The following is a 24,320-nucleotide window of genomic DNA, read 5'->3' as shown; positions in this document are numbered from 1 at the left end:
ACCCACCCAAACCCACCAAACAACCCTCACCAATCCCATAAGGGCTGTGTCTACACAACCCAAGTTGCTTTCATGTTCAGACTGCCTTTAATGCATTGAACCTTGAAGAGCAATTTCTGTAGGCTTTTGAATTGTTACCAATTTTTATTAGTTTTGAGGAAGCCTTCTGAAGCTGAGATTCTTTTGAAATGTTTTCTTCAAGCATTTCTCTTGTTTTCCCTCTGGCTAAACTCGCAATGCTCTCCTCGGGCTACAGGGTTTGTTTCTATCCTGTTAGCATTTGAGCCTTGTTTTCGCATGTTGGTGATGTACGTGAAGCTCGAGCCTGTTTAAACTGAAAGCAGAGCTGCACAGGGTGTGGGGAAGTTGTGCAGGTGTCTTCTGTGAGCCAGAGCCTTCTAACCTGCCCCAACCATGCCGCTTGCTTGTAAAAATAATGCTTTTTCTTTCCTCCTAGGTGAAGAATGTCATATACCACGCTGTTAAAGATGCAGTTGGGATACTGAGAGCTAATGAATCCAGCCTTAGCAGACCGTAAAGTAGAAAGCCTTAACCACACACTATGAAACAGAAGCGTTGGCAGCTGTTTTAACTACTCAGTCAGGACCTCTGTGGACTTTGAGATTATATGAATGTTACCTCATCTTCCTTTCAGCAGTACCAGAGGATCGTGGTACTATGTTCTGTGTATTCTTCCAATGTTTACAAACCTGATATGTATATGTAGTAATATGTATGGACTGTGGCATACTGTGAATGCTCAGTTGCAATAGAACTTTATATGGAGTTGCTCTCCAAACTGTACAAAATACCTCCTATAGAACTGTCGGAAACTATTCCAAATTACTCTTGAAAAATATTACTCAAGACATTGTAAAGCTCCAATTTTTAAAATTTATTTTGGGGTGGGAGGAAGTACAGTGTCACCCAGTTTAATAACCAATTTACATTAAAAAAATGCAGTTCTGAAATTTCACATTAACATAGAACTAGCATTTAAAAGTAGCTTTAAGCTATTGTATAGTAACATAGAGATGGGGGTTAACCATCTTTAGGTAAATGTATTTAAATTTCTAAATGTTAAAAGAAACTTTTAATCAAATGTCTTCTGTTTGAAACCGCTCTTTAATTTGAAATGATGTTTGATTCTCTGGTTTTTAACACTGAATGGTCTACATAAAATTCTTCTATTTCAGATATTGTTCCTTGCCTGGCTTCTTCAATTGACTCTTTAAAATGTAATTAATTTGATACAGGGCTTTGAAATGCAAAAGAGGATTTTGTATCGTATACTCTTCATACTCTCTTTTTTAAAGTATCTGAAGGCTCAGGGTAAGGAATTAATGACAGATGTGGTTTTTTTGGTTAACCAAAGCACGAGTTAGCTTGACTACTGCTGCCCAGCCAATGCCAGTGCTATGGTCTGTATCAAACAAGCTTTGCAGCTTCAGTCTGAAATGGCAGGTTGCTCTAAAATTACTTAGAGGAAGACTGAGAATGTTGGTAAAACTTAAAACAGGGAGAGGGGTTGAGAGTGGAGAAGCACACCTTCTGTCGAACAGATAAGCCAGGATAAAATGAAGCTTTCTGTTCTTCAGAGTCCTGTCCAGCACTGAAATGCACAGCACAGCTGGTGGGAAGAGCCAGGCAGGAGGGGAACCTCCTGGGGAGACAAATGTCACTTTTCTGAGCTGTGTGTAACAAATTGAAAAAAAATACCATCACCTGAGAGCCTCAGAACAATTAATGCTGATGATTAGTAGCCAGTGAAGTACTACAGGGAGGGGAATTTGCAGAGTTTATCAAAGAAGCTTCCTCTTACCCATCCCTCAGTCTCTGAAGCGGAGCAGAGACTGCAGGGATTAAGTCTCTTAATCGAGGTAGAACAAAGCAGGCTCAGTGGCCTGGCCCAGCTGCTGTGCAGGCCTTGGCTAAGGCTGGCTGTCCTGGCCAGCTCCGGGGCAGGGCCTTTGCCTGTTGGACCTGCAGATCTTCAGGTGACCACCTACAGCTTGCTTTGCCTGTGCTGAGATCTGTGATGCTGGTGAGGAACTGAGGCAAGCGCTGTGGTGTTCTCCTTGTGCAGGGAAATGTCCTGCTTGGCCTGGCTTGAGCTGCTGGTTTCAACACTGCTGTGTTCAGGGAGAACTTCCTCTGGCTCTGTGGCTGAGGCTGCTGACAGTAAACAGACCTGCTTGTTTCTAGTTGCTCCATCTGGCTTTTCTGAGGAGGAGCAGTAAACCTGTATTTGGTGTTTTGTGCCTGAACTAGCCAAGTATCCTTAAAGGCGCAACGCTTTAGCTGAGTGTTTGGTGCTTGCGGTACTGAGTCTGAAGTAACTGCAGTAATGCAGTCTGATGGCTTTTGGAGCCAGCTGGAGTACAGGTGCCTTCCCTCCCCGGGCGGGGGGAAATGCATCATGCTGATCTTACAGGCACGTATGAATGTACGTGTGAAAAGACCCATTGTTGAAGTTGGATTTTGAACTTGCTCACCAGGGTGCTGCTGTTCAATCTGCTTTTATTGCAGCTGTTACCCACCCACCCAATCTTACTGACTTCAGCTGCTTTTTTCCTTTCTGATCTGTCCTCTCTGGATTTTTTAAGACCCCAAGAAACAAACCCTCCCCTTTGCCTGTTCTTGTTCTGTTTGGGGTGGATGGAGTGCTTGCCTTGTTCTTTGCTCCCTTGGCAGGGAGCTGAGCAGGGCTTGGCTCCTCTCTGTTTTTTAGGGCTGAAAGGGGAAGGTGTTGGAGACCACCTGTGTGTCCATGTGCCTTGTCTGTTCCTCTCCCCTTGCTGTTGAATACAATTATTGATAAACTTTTGCTAAAAGTCTTCCTTAAAATTAGAAACTTTTTCCTTTTGCCTGGGAGGTTCTTGCAGCACTGACAGGGTCAGGTGAGAGACAGGGTAGACACTCACTTTGCAAACTGCCTCAAGTTTTTCCTTGAGGAGACCCTAAAAATGTGCCACTTAAGCAGCAAACAGCTTTTTACCACTTGTGACTGTGCCATAGTGAAGTGACAGTGCTGGGAATGATTCAAAAATGTTAGGATGGCTGCAGTGACCCTCCCTTTTGGGGCAGCACCTTTGTGACTAACAACCTACCAGCTGTGGAGCTCTGCCTGTGCCTGTTTGCCTGTAACATGACTGTATTCTCTTACTGGCTTTGCAGACAGGCACAGTGGGCAACAGCTGCCCCTGCTTTGCAGCTGTGAGGGGCTGCAGCTCTTCTCACAAGTTTCTTGGGTACCAGGTTTAATTTTTATAAACTCAAAAAACTGAAAAAGGTCATTACATGGGCTCAGTTTTGGGGTCAGTTCTAGACCTGACCACTGCTGCCCCAAGAGCACTGCTCCTCCCCTCCCTTGGCACAGCCCAGGGCAGAGGGGGCCTGGCCACAGCCTCAGGGGCTACAGAAACTTGGCTAACACCAGCCTGCCCCAGGGCTCTCTTACCACTGCCAGCTGATCCCTCCTCACCTGAACACCACCTTTGCTAAGAAAAGCTCCCCAGTGCCTGGACAGAGCCAGAACAGAGCAGCAATTTCACAGCTGCTCTTGATGGAAAGCTGGTTTTTTTATGGTGTGAAGGCCCTAAATGTGCTAAAGAAAAAAAAAAAGTGTTATAAAACCCAAGAGGGAGCTGTTAGAGGTGGATATTGTTTGTGAAAAAGGTACAAGTGATGCAAACTGAACTGATGCACAGGAGCAACTGTTAAAAGCAGCTTTAATAAAAGTTGTAGTGATTCAGAAAAACAAAGATCTTGGGTTGTGGTAGCAGATTAAGCCAAAGTGCCTTTTAGGGAAAGATGCTACTTGAACTTAAGAATGTATTTCAGGACCTTAAAAATACAGAACATTACACCACCATTGCCACTTCACCACGGCCTCGCAGGGGTGACAGGCTGAACAGAAAACAGTAAAATAATCTCTACAGACTGCCCTCCCCAAGAAGAAATATATTACAGTAGTTTCTTGCAGAATACAATCCCCAGGAAGAAAAAAAAAAATATATATTACATAAAGTATTCTCACATATTAAGTTTTATATTTTGAAGGTAGGACAGAATATCCCATTGCAAAAGAAAAAAAAAAAAGGCAAACTGTACACATTTGTTTCACCCTTAGCTGCGGAGGGTGGCCAACCGCGACTGCATCGCCTCGATGTCTTCCTCCTCGTCAACAGCTGCGGCCGCTCCCATGGGCTCGGGCTCTGGCAGAGCATCTGTGACTTTACTTGGTGCTTTACCCAAGGCCCCTGCGAACAACAACCAGGCTCGTTAGTGGGTTAGGTCTTGATTTAATAATTAGCAGCTTTCAATACATCTAAAATAACTCAGTCACTTCTGGTTGAGGTGACACGCAGGAGTTGTTTGACCTGAGCAGCCCGGGCTGGCGGCCGGTGCTGACCTACACCTCGGTGCTCACCTACACCTCAGTGCTCCTACAGCTGCTCCCACCCGCTCCCAGCCAGGAAACAGCACAGACCAAGCAAAGCAGGATCAGAGAAACAAGAGGGAAGAGCAGGGCAGGAGCTAGGGAACTGCGCTTTCAGCGTGTTACTGCTGAACACAGCTCTGCTACCTACAGCTCTCACACCCTGTCACAAGAAATTCCAGTAAGGAGCATTCTAAGCATTATCTGAGTCAAAGAACTAAACCAGTAGATCATTACTTCATGAGCTGTAAGGCAGAAGTTGGGGTTGGGTTTTGGATTTTTTTGTTTGTTTTGTGGTGGTTCTTCTCCCAACTCGAGACACTAAGAGCATTTTACAGCCAGGAATGCCACCAGCCTCTGACTCAAGGCAACGCAGCTGAGTTTATTTCCTGGCTTCGTTAATAAGTGAATCTAGTCAATCACGTAATATCACATTGTTGAGAGGATCCACCACACAGACAGACGCTGATCTGTTAAAGCCTCAGTCAGAGCTGCACAGCCAGCAGCTGGTGCATGTTACTTGTGTTTTATCAAACCACACCGGCCTTCTTGGCCACTATTCCCCGAGAAACCAGTTTGTCAGAGCACGCTGCCTCTCAGCAAAGGCACAGACAGCTCTGGGGGAGCACCCTTCAGTCAGAATGGATGAAGATTTAAATTGCTGCTGCTTCCTGAGCAGAGCGGGGACAAGGCTCCGCTCTCGGCAGACACGCACAAACTCACCGGCTGTAATTTCAAAAAGGATTTTATCAATTTCCATCTCAGCTTCCTCTTCCATTTCCTCCTGATCCTCCAGGCTTTCAAAGGTGTCTTCCAGCATTTCCTCTATAATACCAGCCTAGCAGAGAACAAAAAGGCAGCGCATGAAGCCCTTGGAAACAGCAAAGAGGACACACTTCCTACTTCTGAGATCAGGTTACGCCTGTCCAGGCATTTAACAACTGCCTGCTCGGTGCTCCAGCTTCCCGGATCCAGGCTCTCCTGCTGCACGAGGGCTGGCCAACACGCCTGCCTCCAGTCTCAGCGCGAGTCTGTACAACTGGCACGCAGGAAAAGCGGTGAGAAAACACGATTAAATACACCTGTTCTCACTCTGAAACCCTCAAGCTGTTAAGTCTTTGTTGTTGCAAGTCTAAACACCACCAACAAAATATGCAAAATACAACTGCAAACTTCAGTCGTGAAGCATAAATTATGTAACATGCCAGTGTTTGACGTAGGTTCCCTTTTTTCTACATGCATTTGAAAAATGTTCCTCTGCAGGGCCTGTAACCTAGAGATGGCCAAACTGTTGTGGTGCAGAATGGTAAATTTGTTAAGAAATAAATTCACTTGAACTAACAGTCTAGAGTGGTAAGAGGGAAAAAAGCAAAACAATTTTGGTAGTTGGAAAGATAACAGCCACGACAGAGAATAAGTGTACTTTAAAATCAGAGCACTTTCATCACACAGCGACACTAAGCCAGGTGGTTTAAACCCAGAGTCAGGCTGGCCATCGTGCCTAAGATGGGGCTTTCAGCTTCCCACTGTGGTGGGTCTTTCTTAATGAACATTTTCACCCCCTGCAAGCGGGAAATTCAGTCTCCCCCAGAACAGACAGAAGCTTGGGGGAGTCCTGCTGTCAGCCTCGGTCTCCCCCGACCCCTGGGACTAGGATGACCAAGCCATGACCGCTCTGTACGGGGAACGATCTCCTTCCTTCCACCCTCAACCTGAGCAGCTTTGTTCGGCTCCAGGCCTTACACCAAATGTGTTGCAGGTGTTACCACCAAGTCAGGGTTTTCCCCACATCCAACTATTAATGTGCTGCTTTAACTTCTGTTGGTCAGAGCTCACAGGAGCCCTCTGACAAAGGGGCCACCACGCAGCACTCCAGCACGCTGCACCACCATCTGCGTCTTATTTATGTTCTAGATCTTACCTTCATCATCTCTTTGGACAACTCCCTCATCGTTGCTTGGATTTCTGGGATTTTTACTAGATTTTGCATAGCTTTCATGACTTCTGTGCTCTTCTGCAATGAACCTGCTACTCTCAGGACAGCTGTGAAGGAGAGGCATAGAAAAGCTTGAACGATCCCTGCACCACCGAACGCAGAGAAATTATATCCTCTCTACACAGATAGAAATTTGTTTGCATTTAGGCAATTTCATTCAAAAAAAAAAAACCAACAGACTTCTTCATTCTCATCTACCTTCCTGGAAAAGCTCAACTCCTACTTGAATCTGAAAAAATAAGTTTCTAGCAGAGATACTGGTGCTGTACGATTACCGGGAGCAATGCAGGCTGCCTGCAGAGAGATTTCAACCCACTCGCAGTGCAGTTCCCGCAGCGACATCCCCGAGGCGCCCTGCGGAGGCTTCCACCCGCACAGCCACAGTCCGGCCCCGCACCCGACTGCTCACCAAACCAGGGACCTTCTGCCCGACAGCGGAAGCCAATGCTGCCAGAACTTATAACGCCCAAGTTTGGCGCCAAACAGCGAACTAGAAAGTTAATCCTGAAGCAGGTAAGCTGGAAATAAGTCTAGTTTAAACTGAATTTAACAATACTCTTTCCAGAGGCTGTTCTCACAACACAGCTTAGAGGCTCTTCTCAGGTATGTTGATATACCAAGATCAAAATGCAGTAATTAAGGGTACTTTGAGGTTCCTGAATTCTGCCATCTAACTTTGCAGCTTCCTAGTCACGGAGAACTTACCTGTTTGTATATAATATGGTCACTCCTTAATGAAGCAAAATGAAGGTACAGCATATATTATTTTTCATTTTAATACTTAGTTCATTCACATTTCACTTGTAATGTTCTTAAAGAAACTAACAGAAACTTTGCCTTTAGCAGTCATCTCCCAAGATGAAGCAAGCTAATGGAAGCCCCAGACTGAATTCTAGATTCCTTCCTACTGCTGGGGTAAGCGTACCAGAACATTCCCAGTATGATGAAGATGCTGGTAGCATCACGAGGAAGCTGCTTTGAGTTCTTCCTTTTTAAAGGACACCTCCAGCTGCAAGGCTGGCCCCTGCTTCCCCTTCCTGAATGAGGTACACGGGGAGCTCCATCTGACCTACCGTCAGATTACACTTAACGTTTACATTGCGACTCCTGATTTATCACTCATCCAGTGTTAAAATCTACTGGCAACTAGCTTGGATAATGCTGGGGTGGGGGAATACGTTGACATTTCAGTAGCATGTTAACCTCTGCCAAGTCTTTCTCCATCTTTATTTTCTGCTCTGCTCTTGTTACATGCTAAAACGCTCCAAGGTATGGAAAATACCTGCAGGAAGTCTATTACAACAGATTTGGTTGTCCAGAGGTGCTGGAGCAAGTGCAGAGGAGGGCAACAAAGCTGGTGAAGGGCCTGGAGAACAAATCCTACGAGGAACGATTGAAGGAGCTGGGGCTGTTTAGTTTGAGGAAGAGAAGGCTGAGGGGAGACCTCATCACTCTCTACAGCTCCCTGAAAGGACATTGTAGAAAGGTTGGTGCTGGTCTCTTCTCACAGGTGATTAGTGACAGAACAAGAGGGAACGGCTTTAAACTGCCACAGGGGAGGTTCAGACTGGACATTAGGAAAAAATTTTCCCAGAAAGAGTGGTCAGAGAGTGGAATAGGCTGCCCAGGGAGGGGGTGGAGTCCCCATCCCTGGGTGTGTTTAAGGGTCGTTTAGATGAGATGCTGGGGGATATGGTGTAGGGGAGAACTTTGTAGAGTAGGGCTGATGGTTGGACTCGATGATCCCAAGGGGCTTTTCCAACCTGAATGATTCTGTGATTTCTGATGTGGGTAAGGAATGAGGGAAATATGCTGATGTCCTGGCTTCAGCTGGGATAGCGTTCATTTTCTTCCTCGTAGCTGGTAGGGTGCTGTGTTTCAGATTCAGTGCGAGGATAATGTTGATAACACGCTGATGGTTTAGTTGTCGCTCAGTAGCGCTTATCCAAAATTAAGGATTTTTCAGTTTCCCGTGCTCTGCCAGCGAGGAGGTGCACAAGAAGCTGGGAGGGAGCATGGCCAGGAGAGCTGACCCGCACTAGCCAAAGGGCTATTCCATACCACAGAGCGTCACGCTGGGGGTATAACCCGGGGGGAGCTGGCCGGGGGGTCGGGTCACTGCTCGGGCATCGGTCAGCGGGTGGTGAGCAATTGTGTTGTGCAGCACTTGTCTTTTCTTGGGTTTCTTTTCTTTTTTTTTAACCTTCCTTTTCATTAAGATTATTATTTTATTTCAGTTATTAAACTGTTCTTAACCCACCCCACAAGTTTTACTTTTTTTTCTTTCTGATTCTCTCTGCGTCCCAGCGGGGCGGGGGAGGAGTGAGCGAGCAGCTGTGTGGCACTTGGCTGCCGGCCGGGGTTGCACCATGACGGCTGGTCCTGGCAAAGCCCAAAGGACCAAGCTGGGTATTAAGCCACAGGACAAATCAATTCATCCAGATCAAGGAAATCAAACATTGCCTCCCCATCTCCATTTAGGACTTGGTAAGCGTCCCAAGACTCTTGCTAGAGAAGTGATCTTTTACAGGATGAAGGGAATTCTACTGAAGGAAATAAACCTCACGTTAACAGATCCTGTAACACTGAGAAACAACAGGCTCCACAAGGACACAGGGATATTAGGTACGCACACCAAGAATGTGCCCCAAATTACTGGCAGGAGTTCTGTTTCAGAGCACATGATTATTCTCATGTCAGTGCAACCCTCAGGCTCTGAGGGAAGGTGTTAGATTGTCTATTGAGCAACTAATCAGAGGAACCACCGAGAGCCAGCGAGGATGTAGGGAACAAAGAGGGGCAGGAACTCCAGGAAGGCAAATGGGAGCTCCCTGGGGGGCATCCAGAGAGGGCAGCAGGGAAACAGCTGCCAGAACATGCTGCAGAGTGAAGGGGGTCACTGCCCACAGGGACAGGGGACTCATTACGGGATGGGAGGGAAAAGAACATGTTTGGGTTCGGGAAAGACTTATTACGGATCTTTTAAGGGGATTGAAGGAATGTGACAGAACATAAGAAACATTATGGGATGTTTAGGGCAATGACCAAAGGTGGAGAATGGGAGGGGTCAAGGTGGAGCAGGAACACACAAACCTGAGGGGCCTACGGGACCAGGTACCAGCAGCTCAGGCAGAGGGGGAGATCTGGGGCCAGTTACCGGGGAGCGGGCCAGCATCTGAGAGCAGCTACTGAAACAACCCCCACACTGCGTGCGGGTATATACATGTGTTGTCCTACTCAGCTGGAGGAAGACCAGGATTGAGCTGTCAGCGCTGCCGACGCCTGTGTGAAAGCTGCGCGCGTAACGCGGGTGCTGGTAAAGGCGCTGCTGTGAGCGGCTGTGGGTCCCCCCCGGGAGTAGGTGCTCGGCCTGGGGGGACGTAGAACTGCAGCAGCCTCACACCTCTGGGCCTGCTACGGGAGGAACCTCCCTGGAACCTGAAGCCCACTGGAATCAGCTGCCTCTCACAAGAGCAGCACTGCTTCCAAAGTCAAGCTCTGCCAGCATTTGACCTCGGTTCTGAAAATGAGAACCCAGACCTCACCTCTAGAGCTAGAAGTGCTCAGAAGTTGTTCTTACCAAGCTGGTTCTTCATCCCCATGAGAACAGAGTTCATGTGAGCTTTGGATGCATAGAGTTTGCCTACGGCCTTTCGCGAGCGGATCAGTTCCTTCGCCAAGATCACACACACATCCTTCTGACCCTTTTTGGCAGCATCCTTTATGGACCGCTTCACCTTCTCCTCTTCTCTCTGGATATCTGAAGTACAGAAAAACACAGCAAATAGTGACAAGCTGCTAAGGATTTGGAAGAGAAACGAGTCATCTGTTAGGGTGTATTTTCAATGCAAAGAATTGTTTCTGCTTGATTTCAGATTCCCTCTGTTACTCAAAGACATTGTTCTAGGCCGATTTACATGTTAACTGATTAATTCAACTAAATATTAGCAGGAAAATTCCCATTACTAAACATCCAGTGCTAATTTCCTTTGCAGTTAAGAGTACTGTTAAAGATTGGCCAGGAATATTACTGCATGAAGCTGAGCTAAGATGAATTCTTAAGAAGCAAAAAAGGTCCAGTAAGATCAAAGCTCTCTGAGATGACTACTTGAGTGACAACTTCAGAATAACCTCCTGATGGTCAAACTGGCCTGATATAAATACACACATACACACAAACATACATAGTTTCAGGCTACTGTATTGATTTCCTGCCTACAAGATCACCTCCTCCATGTTTATCACCAGATAACCCCACTTCACCAGGAGGGAACAAAGGTGTCACAAGGAGTTTAAAACTAGTAGTCTCAGAAGACAGACAGGCATTTTATTGGCAAAAATACTTACCTGTCAGACTACATTCAAAGCTTAACCCATATGCCCACCTTCAAGAGAATCTGAAGGCTGTTTTGGGCAAAATCGTCCTCACTGTTTCTAAATCCCTGAATTGCGTTTTTTCTGAAAAAAATACATTCAGAAAAATTGTAGAAGCTGATCTCGCAGAGGCTAGAAAGTTTTAGATATACACTGCCTTTAAAAAAAAGAGCATAATCGCTTATATAGTGAATTTATAAGGGTGCGTCCACAACTTTAAGAGTTACTTAGAACCATAGATTTGTCAATTACCACCCGAAAAAGCCTTTATCCTTGCAGATAGACTTAAATATTCTCCCCATCAGGCACAACTCATTGAGCCTTAACTGGATACCCAACCAAGTCTATACTTGTCTGTATAAACTGGCATATTCAAATTATAAACTGGTTGGCTAGCACCAAATCTATGGATAATTTAACAGTAAAAACAAGTATGCTGATAAATTGTTAAATATAACTTAAAACGGCCTGTTCAAACTCTCCTGGTATCCAGCCTGGTTCAACAGCTTTTTTATAAGAGCATGCTGGAGCAGGAATACTGAACTAAGCCTGTACTAAATGAACATCGAATAGCTGGATTTGAAATATTAATCACTAAATAGGCTTCCTTAAATAACGTAGGTTTCTCTAGCAAATTTGATATGACTATTCTTACGTCTGCCTTGTCAGGTAGTGCTGGCTGCGTACAGCAGAATCCAGGTACCTCGAAAAGCTCAGAGTAAGAAACACAGGAGCAAGCAGGGGCTATATCAATCCCTTTCCTTTTCCAGACTTAGCAATAAATCAGCCACTGATGAAATGTGGATCTAAAAGTCCGCAAAAAAAAGTTATCCTAAAGTAAATAAAGAATTCGGATAGTAAGGGTTAGGCTTCCCTTCCTGTAAAAAGTTGAAGGAAATGACCCCAAGAACAGTTATTTCTAGCAAAAGGCCTTGTTCAAATTTAGTTTTGTTTGAGTCTTCTTGATTTATACCAGACAGAAGTTACTCGCAGGCAAGAACCAGACATTGACCTTTTATAAAAACAAAGGGATCAACACATAGTTTTTGGCACAGGCCAACTTGCAGACTTCAACGCAGCTTCTTACGTGGGAGTTAATGAACCCTGTACTCAAGATGAGTCATTCTCTCAGTATCATTCAACGGCACCTTTATCCTAAAGGACTGGCAGAAATGTGTAAGATTGTAATCAGAGAAACATACTCCTCACTGCTTCCCCACTATTATTTGTGGGAACGTCACAAGCTTGAAGATATTTGTATGTCAGACACAGGAGTGAGCAGAGTCCCAGCGTATCAGAGCAGGTAAGAAGCAGCTGAAGTGGTACAGCAGAAAACAGAAAGCAGCAGCAGTACCCCAGCAGTACTGAGGAATGATGACATTCACTTTGTCAGGCTAAAAACAACCACAACTATTGTGCTACTACGTCCAAACCAGCGTAGGGCAGCCCTGTACTCGAGCGAATGCTTTCACTTGCGTGGCAACCTGCTGCATATGAGATCAGCAGCATAAATACACAAGAACAGTCAACTCCGTCTTGGAAGGTCAATGCCAGCCACGCACCTCTAGCGAGCCAAACTCACTGCACCAGTCCCTCCGCAGCACTACCGAGCACAACGGAGGCACAGAGCAGCCCAAAGCACCTGCGAGAGGGACTTGCAAGCTCAGTAAAGCATAAAGTTACTCTATTACTCCAACTATGTTAACTTGAAATATTCAATTCTGAAGTCACAAGGATACCTTTCATTTCTTCAAACCTCTCAAGCCCTGAGAAGCAACCTACGCCAAATAGAAATCACTACAGCAGCAAGAGGATGGTTTGAACAACAGATGGCTCGAAACAGCGTGTTGCTATATTAGTAACTGTGCTGACTGGGCGAGCCAAGTGTTCGAGCGATCCAAGCCCACTCAGTTCATCCCAGGTGGATCCGAGCGTTGCCGTATCAAAACACATCAAGCACGGCCTTCCCCAGGGAAGCTCAGACAGGTCCCAGCTGAGCCGCATTACTCAAAGATTGCGGTGATTTCCCGTGTAAGTCTCAACTGAAATGATGAAGCGTGGCAGAATCCAACTACAGCGGGTAATTTCTGAGAAAAACTTTAGTGGCACGTTGCTGTCATCCTTCAGCAGCAGCCTGCTGAGTGTCCAGCAGTACCACAGCCTTCCACAGCTGATGCTGGGTAAGATGTGAAATCCGAGCACAATATGGCCATTACAAAGACATTCTGTACTTTATTTTAATGGGAATTATCAGAATAGCAGACAGTTGGTGGTTAATCTAAGCTCATACATGCTGAGCTGTAATTATTTGAATGTAACACTCTGAAATACATATATAGACATGTTTAGAGCCGTCACAATCGTTAGATTTACATCCACATCAAAATATCTGTAGTGGTTTAGCACCCGCCGGGGTCTGAGACCACGCGGCCGCTGCCCCTCCCCCACAAAGGGAGTGAAATACAAAGCCCCAAGACTGAAATAAGGAAAGGTTTAATACAACAATGCAATAGCAACACAACCAACAACAGCAATAACAATAACAGTAATAGTGATGGCAACGAACAGAGCAAAATAGCTACCAAATACAGCAGTTTGAAGCACGATGTACAAAACCATGAGTGCACCGCGCTCCGCGCCAGGAAAATGTGACCTGCCAGGATGTGACGTCCGCATGGTATCTGAATAACCCGGCTAGAGCTCCCCCCCCACTGCTGGGGAAACTTAACCCTATCCTGGTTAAACCAGGACAATATCGGACTACCACATAACCCAGTATCTATATTGGCCATTAGAAGTATTACGGCCTGCATAAAGTTGAGAGAAAACCAAAATTTCAAGAAACCATCAATAGTGAGCACACGGGTAGTTTGCACCCATGGAAAATGCAACCTTTAAAGCACATTTTGCTAACAAGATCAGCCACATTTCAGTTCTGTGCTCGATACAGCTACACGAAGTGCCTTGGAGAACGCAAAACAATTCACAAGCATAACAAATGTCACTGTACATTGATTTTCCTGGAAGAGGCATAAACCCTGTTCCTCACTTTAGAGAGGAGGACAAAGACCACCTTTGTACTGCATGAGCTTCTCTCTCCAGCCAACTCGTACAAATCTACAAGCTGGAGAACGTATGAACCCTGCCAGCTTACTCCAGAAGCGTGCGGCTGGGGCTGAACGGGGAAAGGGAGAACAAACTCCTTGAAGAGTCACTCAAAACAGCCATGTGCCTAATAACCAGATGCTTACACAAAATATCCTCTACCAGCACATCCCATGGACCAATCCTGAGGGCAGAATAGAAGACAAAAAGGGGAAAATCGCATCTAGCCCCAAACCTATTCTCAGATTCTGGGAAGGCAGGCAGAAGAGAGAACAAAATCTGAACTAGCAACAGTGTAATAATAAGCAACTCCTCTGCTTTTCAAAACATCTTCAAAAGTGTAATGCTCACAATTTAATAGCAAAACACCCACTAAATCTTTTTTTTTTTCCCCCTCTCTTCTGTTTGTAATTTTCCCAAGCTGACAGCAAGCTACTTTTGTTTAGCATGTGCACTTCACACCAGTACATACCCACAGAATTTTCTATGTGTGGAATTACATACCACACCGATACTATTCATTAAATTGATGTGGGTGAAATTCTGGATAATAGGTCTAATTCATCTTATCAAATGAGATTTAAGAGTATCATGTCTTACTGGAAGCACACAATATTCAGGTCCTTTCGAAAATTTTACTTGGAGAACTTCACTGTGATGTCATTTTGTAAAACAGAGTGAGTCTAGCCCCAGGATCACATTTATCTTCCTTCATTTCAGATGCAGGAGAGTACCCCAGGTTATGAGATTTCACAGCCTCCCCCAATTAAAGCAAAAAAAAAAATAATTGAAGGCAGACAGGGAAAGGAAAAACAAAAAATGAGACATAAGTACAAACCTCTGATCTGTCTATCAATCACTCTCATTTCTTTCCTTATCTTCAAGGACCATTCATTGACCTTAAAAAGAAAAAGTGAGAGTTATCTGAAATTCCAACTTTAAAACTACGCTTTTATGCTTTCATGTAACTTAACCAATTCAGTATCAAAAGAAGCACTTCAAAACGCACAAGCTTTAAGTTATGAGTGATGTTTAAATATTTCATTATTCGAATTAAAAAACATTGCAGAGATACCACCAATTACTGCACTCCTCTTAACATTCCGACACAGAGTTAAGGAGGACATGATTCGTGAATCTGCCTGGCTAACTTCCCACGTCACAGCGATGTTGCTGTGCAGAGGGAACTTGCCACAGGGGATTTCAGCATAATGTAGAAACTTTGGCACAGGATGACAGCACCAAGAGTGCTACTACCCGTTTCAGTCCGAAGGAACCCCAGGAGGTCTCCACACCAACCTCCTACTCAAAGCAGGACCAAGTTCAGAGTTCAGACAGGTTGCTGAGGGCCTTGCCCATTGAGTTTTGGCATTGTCCGAGGGCAGAGACTTCACAGCTGCTCTGGGCATCTGTTCCAGCACCTAATCACTCCTGTGGTGAAGAACTTTCCTGATTCAAAACTCTCCTCTGGCCACCTGTGGCTATAGCCCCTTTCCTGTCACTGGGCACACCTGAGAAGTACCTGGCTGTGTCTTCACTACAACCCCATTAGAGGCAGCAAAAGGTTTTAGACCCTTGCCCTTTCACCTCCCCTTCTCCCAGCTAAAACGAGCCCTGATCCCTCAGCTTCTCCTCCTGTGTCACGGGCTCCAGACCATCTTGGTGGCCCTCTACCACACTCTCCCCACTTTGTTGATATCCTTCTTGCACTGGGTGCCCAAACCAGGACACTGTTTTGCAGATATGGCCTCATTAATAATGACTGTAGCAGAGTAACTGAACAACCATTTGCCTCCACATGATGATTACAGCTTGCTAATGCAGCCCAGTTTGCCCTCATCGCTGCAAAGGTGCATGGCTAACTCACATTTATTATCCCGTTTATTATCCGAGTCCCTTCCTGCAGAGCTGCTGCCCAGCCAGCCCCAGGCTGCATCCCTACGGGCAGAGACGGTTGTCCCACGTGCACAACCTTGTGTTGCTCAACATAGAATCATAGAATCATTCAGGTTGGAAAAGACCCTTGGGATCATTGAATCCAACCATCAGCCCTACTCTACAAAGTTCTCCCCTACACCATATCCCCCAACATCTCATCTAAACGACCCTTAAACACATCCAGGGATGGTGACTCCACCCCCTCCCTGGGCAGCCTATTCCACTGTCTGACCACTCTTTCTGGGAAAAATTTTCTCCTAATGTCCAGTCTGAACCTCCCCTGTTGCAGTTTAAAGCCGTTCCCTCTTGTTCTGTCACTAATCACCTGTGAGAAGAGACCAGCACCAACCTCTCTACAGTGTCCTTTCAGGTAGCTGTAGAGAGTGATGAGGTCTCCCCTCAGCCTTCTCTTCCTCAAGCTAAACAGTCCCAGCTCCTTCAATCGCTCCTGAAAAAATCAAGGATTTGTTTTCCAGGCCCTTCACCAGCTTCGTTGCCCTCCTCTGCACTCGTTCCAGCACCTCGATATCCCTCTCGTATTGAGGTGCCCAAAACTGGACACAATACTCAAGGTGTGGCCTCACCAGTGCAGAGTACAGGGGGACTATCACCTCCCTACTTCTGCTGGTCACACTATTTCTAATACAAGCCAGGATACCGTTGGCTTTCTTGGCCACCTGGGCACACTGCTGGCTCATGTTCAGCTGCTTGTCAATGAGAACCCCCAGATCCTTCTCTTCCAGACAGCTCTGCAGCCACATCTCCCCAAGCCTGTAGCTATGCAGGGGGTTGTTGTGGCCCAAATGTAGGACCTGGCATCGTGAGGTTCCTGCTGGCCCAGTCCTCCTGCTTGCTCAGGTCCCTCTGCACAGCAGGTCTGCCCTCCAGAGCCCCTGCCTTCGGTGGGGTTCAAACGCTGCCACTCCCCTCTACAGCTTCCTTTCTGGGCCTTGCAAAGATCTCTCTGGCCCAGCACTCCCAGCTCCCCCAACGCAGGGCACACAGAAGGAGCCCGATCACTTGCCCCGACCACCTCTCTGGGGAAGCGGAGACATCTGACAGGCAGCAGCTGCCAGACATGCAGCCAAGAACTGGAAGCACGTGTGGCAAAACCAGAGTAGCAGAGAGGGGCTGTATAACACCAGAATCAAGAATCGGGAGATAATACTAGCATACGAACAGAGTGGAAGCTCTGATGCTGCTTTTATTAGCAGCGGCACAGATTTTGCACAGTACCTAAAAAAAACCCCCTAGGTATTAGGATGACCTCTAGCTCCCGGATCCAGTTGCACACTGTACGTGCCAGTGCACTGGCCACTCAAGAAGTCTAGTTGGCTGTATGAATAATTACATATGAAAATCACCCTGATTTTTACGTGATTTTTTTTTATTCAAATAAAAAGCTCCATCTTCCTGAATAAGCTTTATAACAGACCTGTAAAAAGAGCACTCTTTTGTGCACGAGCCCAGCAGAGCAAGACAGATTCTTAAGACTTTTACCGCTCTCAAAAGAAACACTCTCAGTCACGATGAACAAGACCATGTTTTGACCACAGACAACCCAAGCACAAAACCTGCTGCAAAAAACCCCAAACCCATCTGCTGCAAAAAACCTCAAACCCAAAAGCCCTGCAGAGCTCTGCATGGACATGTTATGAGGGTGCACAAGTTTTGAAGGGGTTTCTGAAAGATCTGTACCTTTAGTTGAATCCTGTTTTACTACAGGGAGAAAGAAACCCAAAACAACCCTTGCAGGACCAACTGCAGCCTCCCCTCTTGTTCTTCAAAACAGAGCAGAAAATGTCATGTAGATTCATTCCTCACCCTGATAAGGTCCCTCTTTTGAGTATGCCCACACTAGAGGGAGAAAAACAGAGTGAAGAGACCAAGATAAAACGTGATCAAACTCCGGCTGGCCAACTGTCATGTCTCAAATGTATCATCTTCCAGAGGGCTGCTCTACAACTGGTATTCTAGAACAAACCAACATGTATTAAGCCTTCATGTACAAGCACAATCAGCAACTGTCAAATGAACTACAGCAGGATTCACAGATTCTGTCCCTGTGATGCACAACCCAGCACAAAGACACCATTAAACCACGACTGGCTGTATGTTGTCATCAATCCCTGCTCACTCTGACAGCAGAAAACTCTTTGATAGCTCATCCCAAGTAATGCCCAGGAGTAAGCTGCTTCACACGACTGTTCTTATAAAGGCAGAGCTGGGTGCTTCTGCATTCCCTGGTCTTCTCAATGCTCATCAGCAGTTCTGTGTATAAAAGGAGGAGGAAAACCCATTGACTCTCATCTACATTACTGCATGCTTCCAGTTACATGAGACACGGCACTTCATTGAGCAGAAAAGCAGCTGTACTGCCGATCTCACAGGGGACACGGCTGTGAACCACAGCACAAAGCAGCGCAGCAGCAGCAATGCCGGGAATAGGAGTACTTTGGCCAGCTAAGCATGGCTAATTACCCCGAGCACAACTCCCTGATGATGATGCTATTCTGCTTCCACTTCTGACATAAACAAAACATTGTTCTCACAGCACTGCATCACAGAATCACAGAATCATCTAGGTTGGAAAGGACCTTGAAGATCATCTAGTCTAACCGTTAACCTAGCACTGACAGTTCCCAACTCCACCAGATCCCTCAGTGTTACGTCAACCCGACTCTTAAACACCTCCAGGGATGGGGACTCCACCACCTCCCTGGGCAGCCCATTCCAACGCCCAACAACCCCTTCTGGAAAGAAATACTTCCTAAGAGCCAGTCTAAACCTTCCCTGGTGCAGCTTGAGGCCATTCCCTCTTGTCCTATCGCTTGTTCCTTGGTTCAAGAGACCCTTAGCAGCCCTCTGCACCCTCCTTTCAGGTAGTTGTAGAGGGCGATGAGGTCTCCCCTCAGCCTCCTCTTCTCCAGACTAAACCCCCCCAGTTCCCTCAGCCGCTCCTCGTATGACATGTGCTCCAGACCCTTCATCAGCTTCGTTGCCCTTCTCTGGACACGCTCGAGTCATTCAATGTCCTTTTTGTAGTGAGGGGCCCAAAACTGAACACAGTAATCGAGGGGCGGCCTCACCAGTGCCGAGTACAGGGGTAAGATCCCTTCCCTGTCCCTGCCGGCCACGCTATTCCTGATGCAAGCCAGGATACCATTGGCCTTCTTGACCACCTGGGCACACTGCTGGATCATGTTCAGATGGCTATCAATCAACACCCCCAGGTCCCTCTCTGACTGGCAGAGAATCAGCCAGCAAAACACTAAGCTGAAATAAACTGCTTTGACAACACTGGAGGAAAACCCACTTTTTAAGTTCAAACAATCCAGATGTGGCATTAAATGTATAGTAGATGCCCAGTCTTAGACAGGCTGAAATGCATTACTAACTCCTCACAAGGACTGAAGATGTTTCCCTTGTATCATTCATAAATAAATTAACTCCCATCAGCAGAGAGCGAGCATACAAACAAACCCAGGGCAAATCAGTGCCATCACAAATATCTCAACCCCCTCCCATCATCAGCCACCTCCTGTGGTGCTTAGATTGCTTTCTCTAGCCCTACTCAGGGACAGTATCTTGTGTACAGCTGCTGGCAGACACAAGGTAAGTGGTGCTGTTTCCCCATCATCTATTAAGCAGAAATAACTACTTCTTCCTTCTAAAGCTGCAGTTAGACACAGGAGGAAAGAGATTTCTTACTATTAACGCATTTCTCAATATTGCCGTTACAGCCTGTGAAGTCATCATGCCAGCCTGCAACCCAAGAGCGTGCTCACGACAGCAAGATGACCCATGTCATTCCTCCCTACGGGCCAGACACACGTGTTTTCTAGTGCCTTTGCAGGCTTTTCTGCAAACAGCTCAAAGATGACCCGCAGACACACTGTGTTGCTGGAAAACATGACATGCTTGTCAGTTATGGAAGACGAAAGAGTGGCCATCAGACACAAAACAAGAACTCAGCATACTGTGCAGGTTAAATGGTTGTCTGCTGCTTTATCCCACCATTGAGAGCAGCAGTCTCCAAACCCCAGTTCTTTCTGGGGTATCTCCCAACACCGCTCATAAATGGAGAACACTATAACCAACCTGCATGGTGCTCCGACACAGATAGAGGAGGAAGGGAAAGTACATTGTCAAAGGCATATTCCTCATCTAACACTATTACCCAGCCTGCTCCCCTGGGACTCTGGGACAAACCTGCTATAAAGCAGCAGGGAATATGTGACACTGCAGCTCTTCTAAAGCTTCAATTCTGGTGTCTGTGATCCTTCTCCCTGTTGCTTTTTTAGTACCTCCAACGTATTTGATCCTCCCCTCCACCGAATAGTAGAGTTTTTTTATTAACACATTAGTGATTTATGAAAGGCAACAGTGAAATCTGTCAGTACCTTGATTATTTCATTTCACTGTGACATTAGAGATCTGTGGACAGAAGCAAGGCTTAGGCAGTTTGTCAGCAGACTCAAAAAAACCCACCCAAGTCCCAATATTTCAGCTGTTCATACTTTTAAGGCTGTCTTTGCAACAGAAACTAGATACCCCTAACGAAGCTGGGGAGCTAGAAGCTACAGAAGTCAGCTAACAGCAAGCTAAAAATCCAGGAGCTGCTGACTAAGCCTCCCCAAGCCACGCCACCCAGGATGCATCGCTCCTTTGGCTACTGCTTCTGTGGCCCTGAGGAGCCTCCCCCAGTCTCTGCGCACCCCCAGGAGTGCTCTGAGCGCAGACCGAGCGCGTTAGAAAGCTGCTGCATTTCAGAAGAAATGAAGTAACGGAGCACGGGTGCCCCCAACCCGTTTGGGGACGGAGTACAAGGGCTCCTCACCTGCTGCTGAGGCCCAGCTGCCGCAGCGATACGCCAGGACAGAGCTCACCGGGGCACCCCGCCCGCTCCAAACCCTCCATCCCCCGGCCGCGGGGGTGCGGGCTCGCCGTCCCTCCCTCAGTCCTGGGCCGAGTGTAGCCAGGCCAGGCCCCCGGCGCCGCGGTGCCCCGCCTAGGCCGGGGCCAGCCCCTCCGCGGCCCCCACACGGCGTCATGGCAACGCCACGCACCGAGGCCACCGCCCCCGCGTCACGCCCCCGCCGCTCCCGGCTTCCGCCTGAGGCGGCGGCGCCGCCACCGGGGCCTCACCAGCTCCTTGGGCGGCTTCTCGGGGGTCTTCCCGAAGAGGCCCATGGCGGCAGCCGCCTCGCGCCGCCCGCCCCTTCCGGGTTCCCGTCCCCGCCCGCCGGCAGCGCCCGCCGAGCCGCACTGCGCATGCGGAGCCGGCCCCGCCCGACTCCCGCTCGCTACGGGGGCGCACGGATTGGCCCCGCCCACCGTGAGGGGCTGGCGAGCCCCACTGCGCATGCGCGTCCACCCCGCCCCGCCTCTGCCCTTTACTACGCATGTGCACACCTAGGCTCCGCCCACCGCTGCGGCTGCCGCCCCTCACTGCGCATGCGGCGACAGCCCTGTCCGAGCCCCCTTAACAGGCATGCGCAGTCTTCGCCCCGCCCACCACGAGGGACTGACCAGCCCCACTGCGCCAGCCCTGCCCGACTCCGCCCCCTTACTACGCATGCGCGTGTCTGCGCCCCGCCTCCGCCCGCACTGCCCATGCGCCACCGGCGCGGGAGGCCTCGGCCACGCCCCTCCTGGGCACGCCCCCTCTTGGCCACGCCACGCCCCCCCCGGAGGTCCCGAGGGCCGCAGCTTCACGGGATCCCCCCCAGCCCCGTCCGGGCCCTCCCGGGACCCCGCTCCGCCGCGTGTGGAACGGGCACGGGGATGCGGAGGAGCGGAGCGGGATTGGGCCAAGGCGCTTGTAGCGCCCGGACGCCACCTCGGAGCCGCAGGAGGTTTGGGTGGGCCGGTGCTGTTAAGAGCAATAAAAGCAGATAAGGAGCAGGTGACGTCAGACCCGCCCTCACCCTCTCACGCAGACTGCAGGAAAGCACAGTAAAATTATTTATAAAATCTAGTTGTGCTACGGTGACACAAACTGCACTTCACCTCTTTCTGTTATAGCCCAGGGAAGACCCACGGGAGACCCATAAAGAGAAGCAGCTGCCAGCACACAAGGCATCGACTGGCTCTTAGGAAGTATTTCTTTCCAGAAGGGGTTGTTGGGCGTTGGAATGGGCTGCCCAGGGCAGGGGTGGAGTCCCCCTCCCTGGAGGGGTTTAAGAGTCGGGTTGACCCAGCGCTGAGGGATCTGGTGGAGTTGGGAATGGTCAGTGTGAGGTTAATGGTTGGACTGGAGGATGTTTGAGGTCTTTTTCCAACCTAGATGATTCTGTGACTGCCTTGTCTTCAGGTGCCAGGGCTCTTCCAGAGATGCCCCACCACCAAGGCCTGGCTCTTCTCCACCTTCCCGGCAGCAAAGGGTGGGTAACCTGGCCAAAATCAATGGACAGCTTGGAGCCACCCTGCGGGGTGCTGCGGGGTGAGCTCCAGCAAGTCACTCCATCTCCTTATGCCCTGACACACTAGCTGAGACACAGGACTAGAAATAATGACTGATGCACAGAAGGAGTGCAAAACCTTAGGAAGAAAAAGGTGTTATTAGCTTAATCTAACTCTAATACCTTACAATTATACTTACCCTCATTATTCAATTCCCAGAGAAAGACATTTTAATAACAGTTACAAAAATGTACAGTTCACCTTTGTCTTCTTTTCCTTCCAAAACCTAATGCAGAACAAAGACAGATCTAAATATGCTTTGGAAAGCAGAGCTCTTGTTTTGCACTGGGTACCAGCAGTGGGAAAGCCAGCGTAACAAAACAGTAACTGCTGAAATTGAGGCTGGAAAAGACCTTCAGAGATGAACTAAATGCACCTTCCCTTAACAGCAGCACAAAACGCCCATCGCCCTCATTAAACCTACAGAAGAAGGGAACCTCACATCAATCATTGCACGTTTTCTGTATACAGTTGGCTGCCAGCTTTCAGGCATGAGATGTCAGAGAATAAAACACTACTTCAAGAATGTTTAGCATCTCCGTTAACTCAAGACACTTTACAAATACTAGCACAACCCAGCCCAGCGAGGTAAAACAAGCAAGCAGCAAAACTGCTGACCTTGTTATAGGCACAGTCTTTGCTCTGTTCTCCAGATTTTAAACTGTCAACGCGTTGGGTAAGGGCTGTCTGAGATTCTGCACTCCATAGAAAACAATACTACTTGGATGCTTCTGCTGCTACTGACACGAGCATTTCATAAAATAAATACATCCAACTGCTTTTTCTTTCCTGCTGGGACTACCAATACACCACACCAGCTGCTGCAGATTTTGAAACAGATGCATCGCCAGGAACTGGATCACAACAATTTATATAACCCAGGCTAACACACACACGGGGACCTAACCTTCAGTCACAGCTATCCACTGGTCATAATTATCTGCTCATATGGATGTGCCCTCTGTGGCTTTGCTGCTAATTACACAGCAGTTTGTGTCATTCATCAAAAGAATTGGACTAGTAGAGCAACTGAGGTCACTAAAGCAAGTCTTTAGCTGAAACAGGTGTGCAGATTGGTTTGCAAATAAGGCTGAACCTGTGCACAGGAGCTGCTTGGGCCCAGGCTTTGTACGAGGAGGTCAGCTTTCAGCAACAGTGCCGCACTCCGGAAGCACACAGCGCCCTGAAGACGTGGCATTGCTTGAACTTGCTCCTCACAGAGCTTGGCAGAATGCTGCGGTACCAGCGAAAGGCTACGGTGGACTGTGATACAGCGGTTCGCTTGTGTACTTCAGTACATCAACTACAGCCTTATTTATATTCATGAAACTTCTCCTCTGTTTCCCTTTTGCAGACGGCGAGGCCTCAGTTCAGTTCAAGACAGTCCTGAAACAATGCGGATTTCAACCCCAGCTACTTATGATAAGCACATAGGCTAAGTGTCACATTGCTGCACAAATTGGAAGCAGAAATGCTCTTTGCCCTCATTATGCCTCTCCACTGCTCTGCCGCAGCTGTAATGACAGATAAAGGGCATGTACTGACAGGCCTCAACTGGAATAAAACTTATTTTCTGGACCAGAGGAGAGTTAGTGATATTATGCACCTTCTACCTCCTTGCTTCAGTACTGCACTAGGGAAAGGAAACAAGAGAGGAAAAAGTACTCACAATTAAAAACAGCTCTTCCTCTTGGGAGGACACCCAGTGACTGGAGGCATGAAACTTTTGTTATTAAAAAAAATAGCACCCTGGACAGATAAAACAATGCCAGATATCTCTGTAAACACCAGTCTTCCATGAAGGCACAGAAAGAGAGATGGATCATAACTGCAAGAGGGACCTGTGTTTACATTTCCTATTACCTTCATTTAATTATCCTCCTTTCATACTACATGGGCAAGAACCAGGAAAGAAAAAAAATCAAATGAGACAATTGAAAACACCTTTCTAGTTTAGCCTTTTTTTCTACTTCCATCATCTCATGCTCTTTTTATCTCTCC

General features: G+C 47.5%; 2 protein-coding genes across 6 annotated transcripts in view; one reads left to right on the top strand and one right to left on the bottom strand.

Moving 5' to 3' along the window:
- Positions 1-1,195, top strand: part of KDM3A (lysine demethylase 3A) — a 34,214-nt gene extending 33,019 nt beyond the window's left edge. For both annotated transcript variants that reach the window (XM_074865487.1, XM_074865488.1), the window contains exon 26: positions 458-1,195. In XM_074865487.1, the coding sequence (XP_074721588.1) occupies positions 458-538 (81 nt within the window). In that variant the 3' untranslated portion in view covers positions 539-1,195. The remainder of the gene's footprint in view (positions 1-457) is intronic.
- A 2,519-nt stretch (positions 1,196-3,714) lies between these two features.
- LOC141942402 (charged multivesicular body protein 3) overlaps positions 3,715-24,320 on the bottom strand; it is a 38,913-nt gene continuing 18,307 nt past the window's right edge. Inside the window, exons 1-6 of one of the 4 annotated variants that reach the window (XM_074865490.1) lie at positions 21,003-21,157; positions 14,755-14,815; positions 10,018-10,197; positions 6,363-6,484; positions 5,165-5,279; positions 3,715-4,262 (exon numbers count right to left, since the gene is read on the bottom strand). In XM_074865490.1, coding sequence (XP_074721591.1) covers positions 4,129-4,262; positions 5,165-5,279; positions 6,363-6,484; positions 10,018-10,197; positions 14,755-14,815; positions 21,003-21,047 — 657 coding nt within the window. In that variant the 5' untranslated portion in view covers positions 21,048-21,157 and the 3' untranslated portion in view covers positions 3,715-4,128. Of the gene's footprint in view, positions 4,263-5,164; positions 5,280-6,362; positions 6,485-10,017; positions 10,198-14,754; positions 14,816-15,173; positions 15,195-20,694; positions 20,831-21,002; positions 21,158-24,320 lie in introns of those variants that run through there. The other 3 variants (XM_074865491.1, XM_074865492.1, XM_074865494.1) reach the window with 3 other exon arrangements.

Source organism: Strix uralensis, chromosome 4, assembly GCF_047716275.1.
Source record: "Strix uralensis isolate ZFMK-TIS-50842 chromosome 4, bStrUra1, whole genome shotgun sequence".
NCBI classification, from domain to species: domain Eukaryota; kingdom Metazoa; phylum Chordata; class Aves; order Strigiformes; family Strigidae; genus Strix; species Strix uralensis.
Note: the sequence above shows the minus strand (reverse complement) of the source record. Positions and strands in the feature narration are given on the sequence as shown.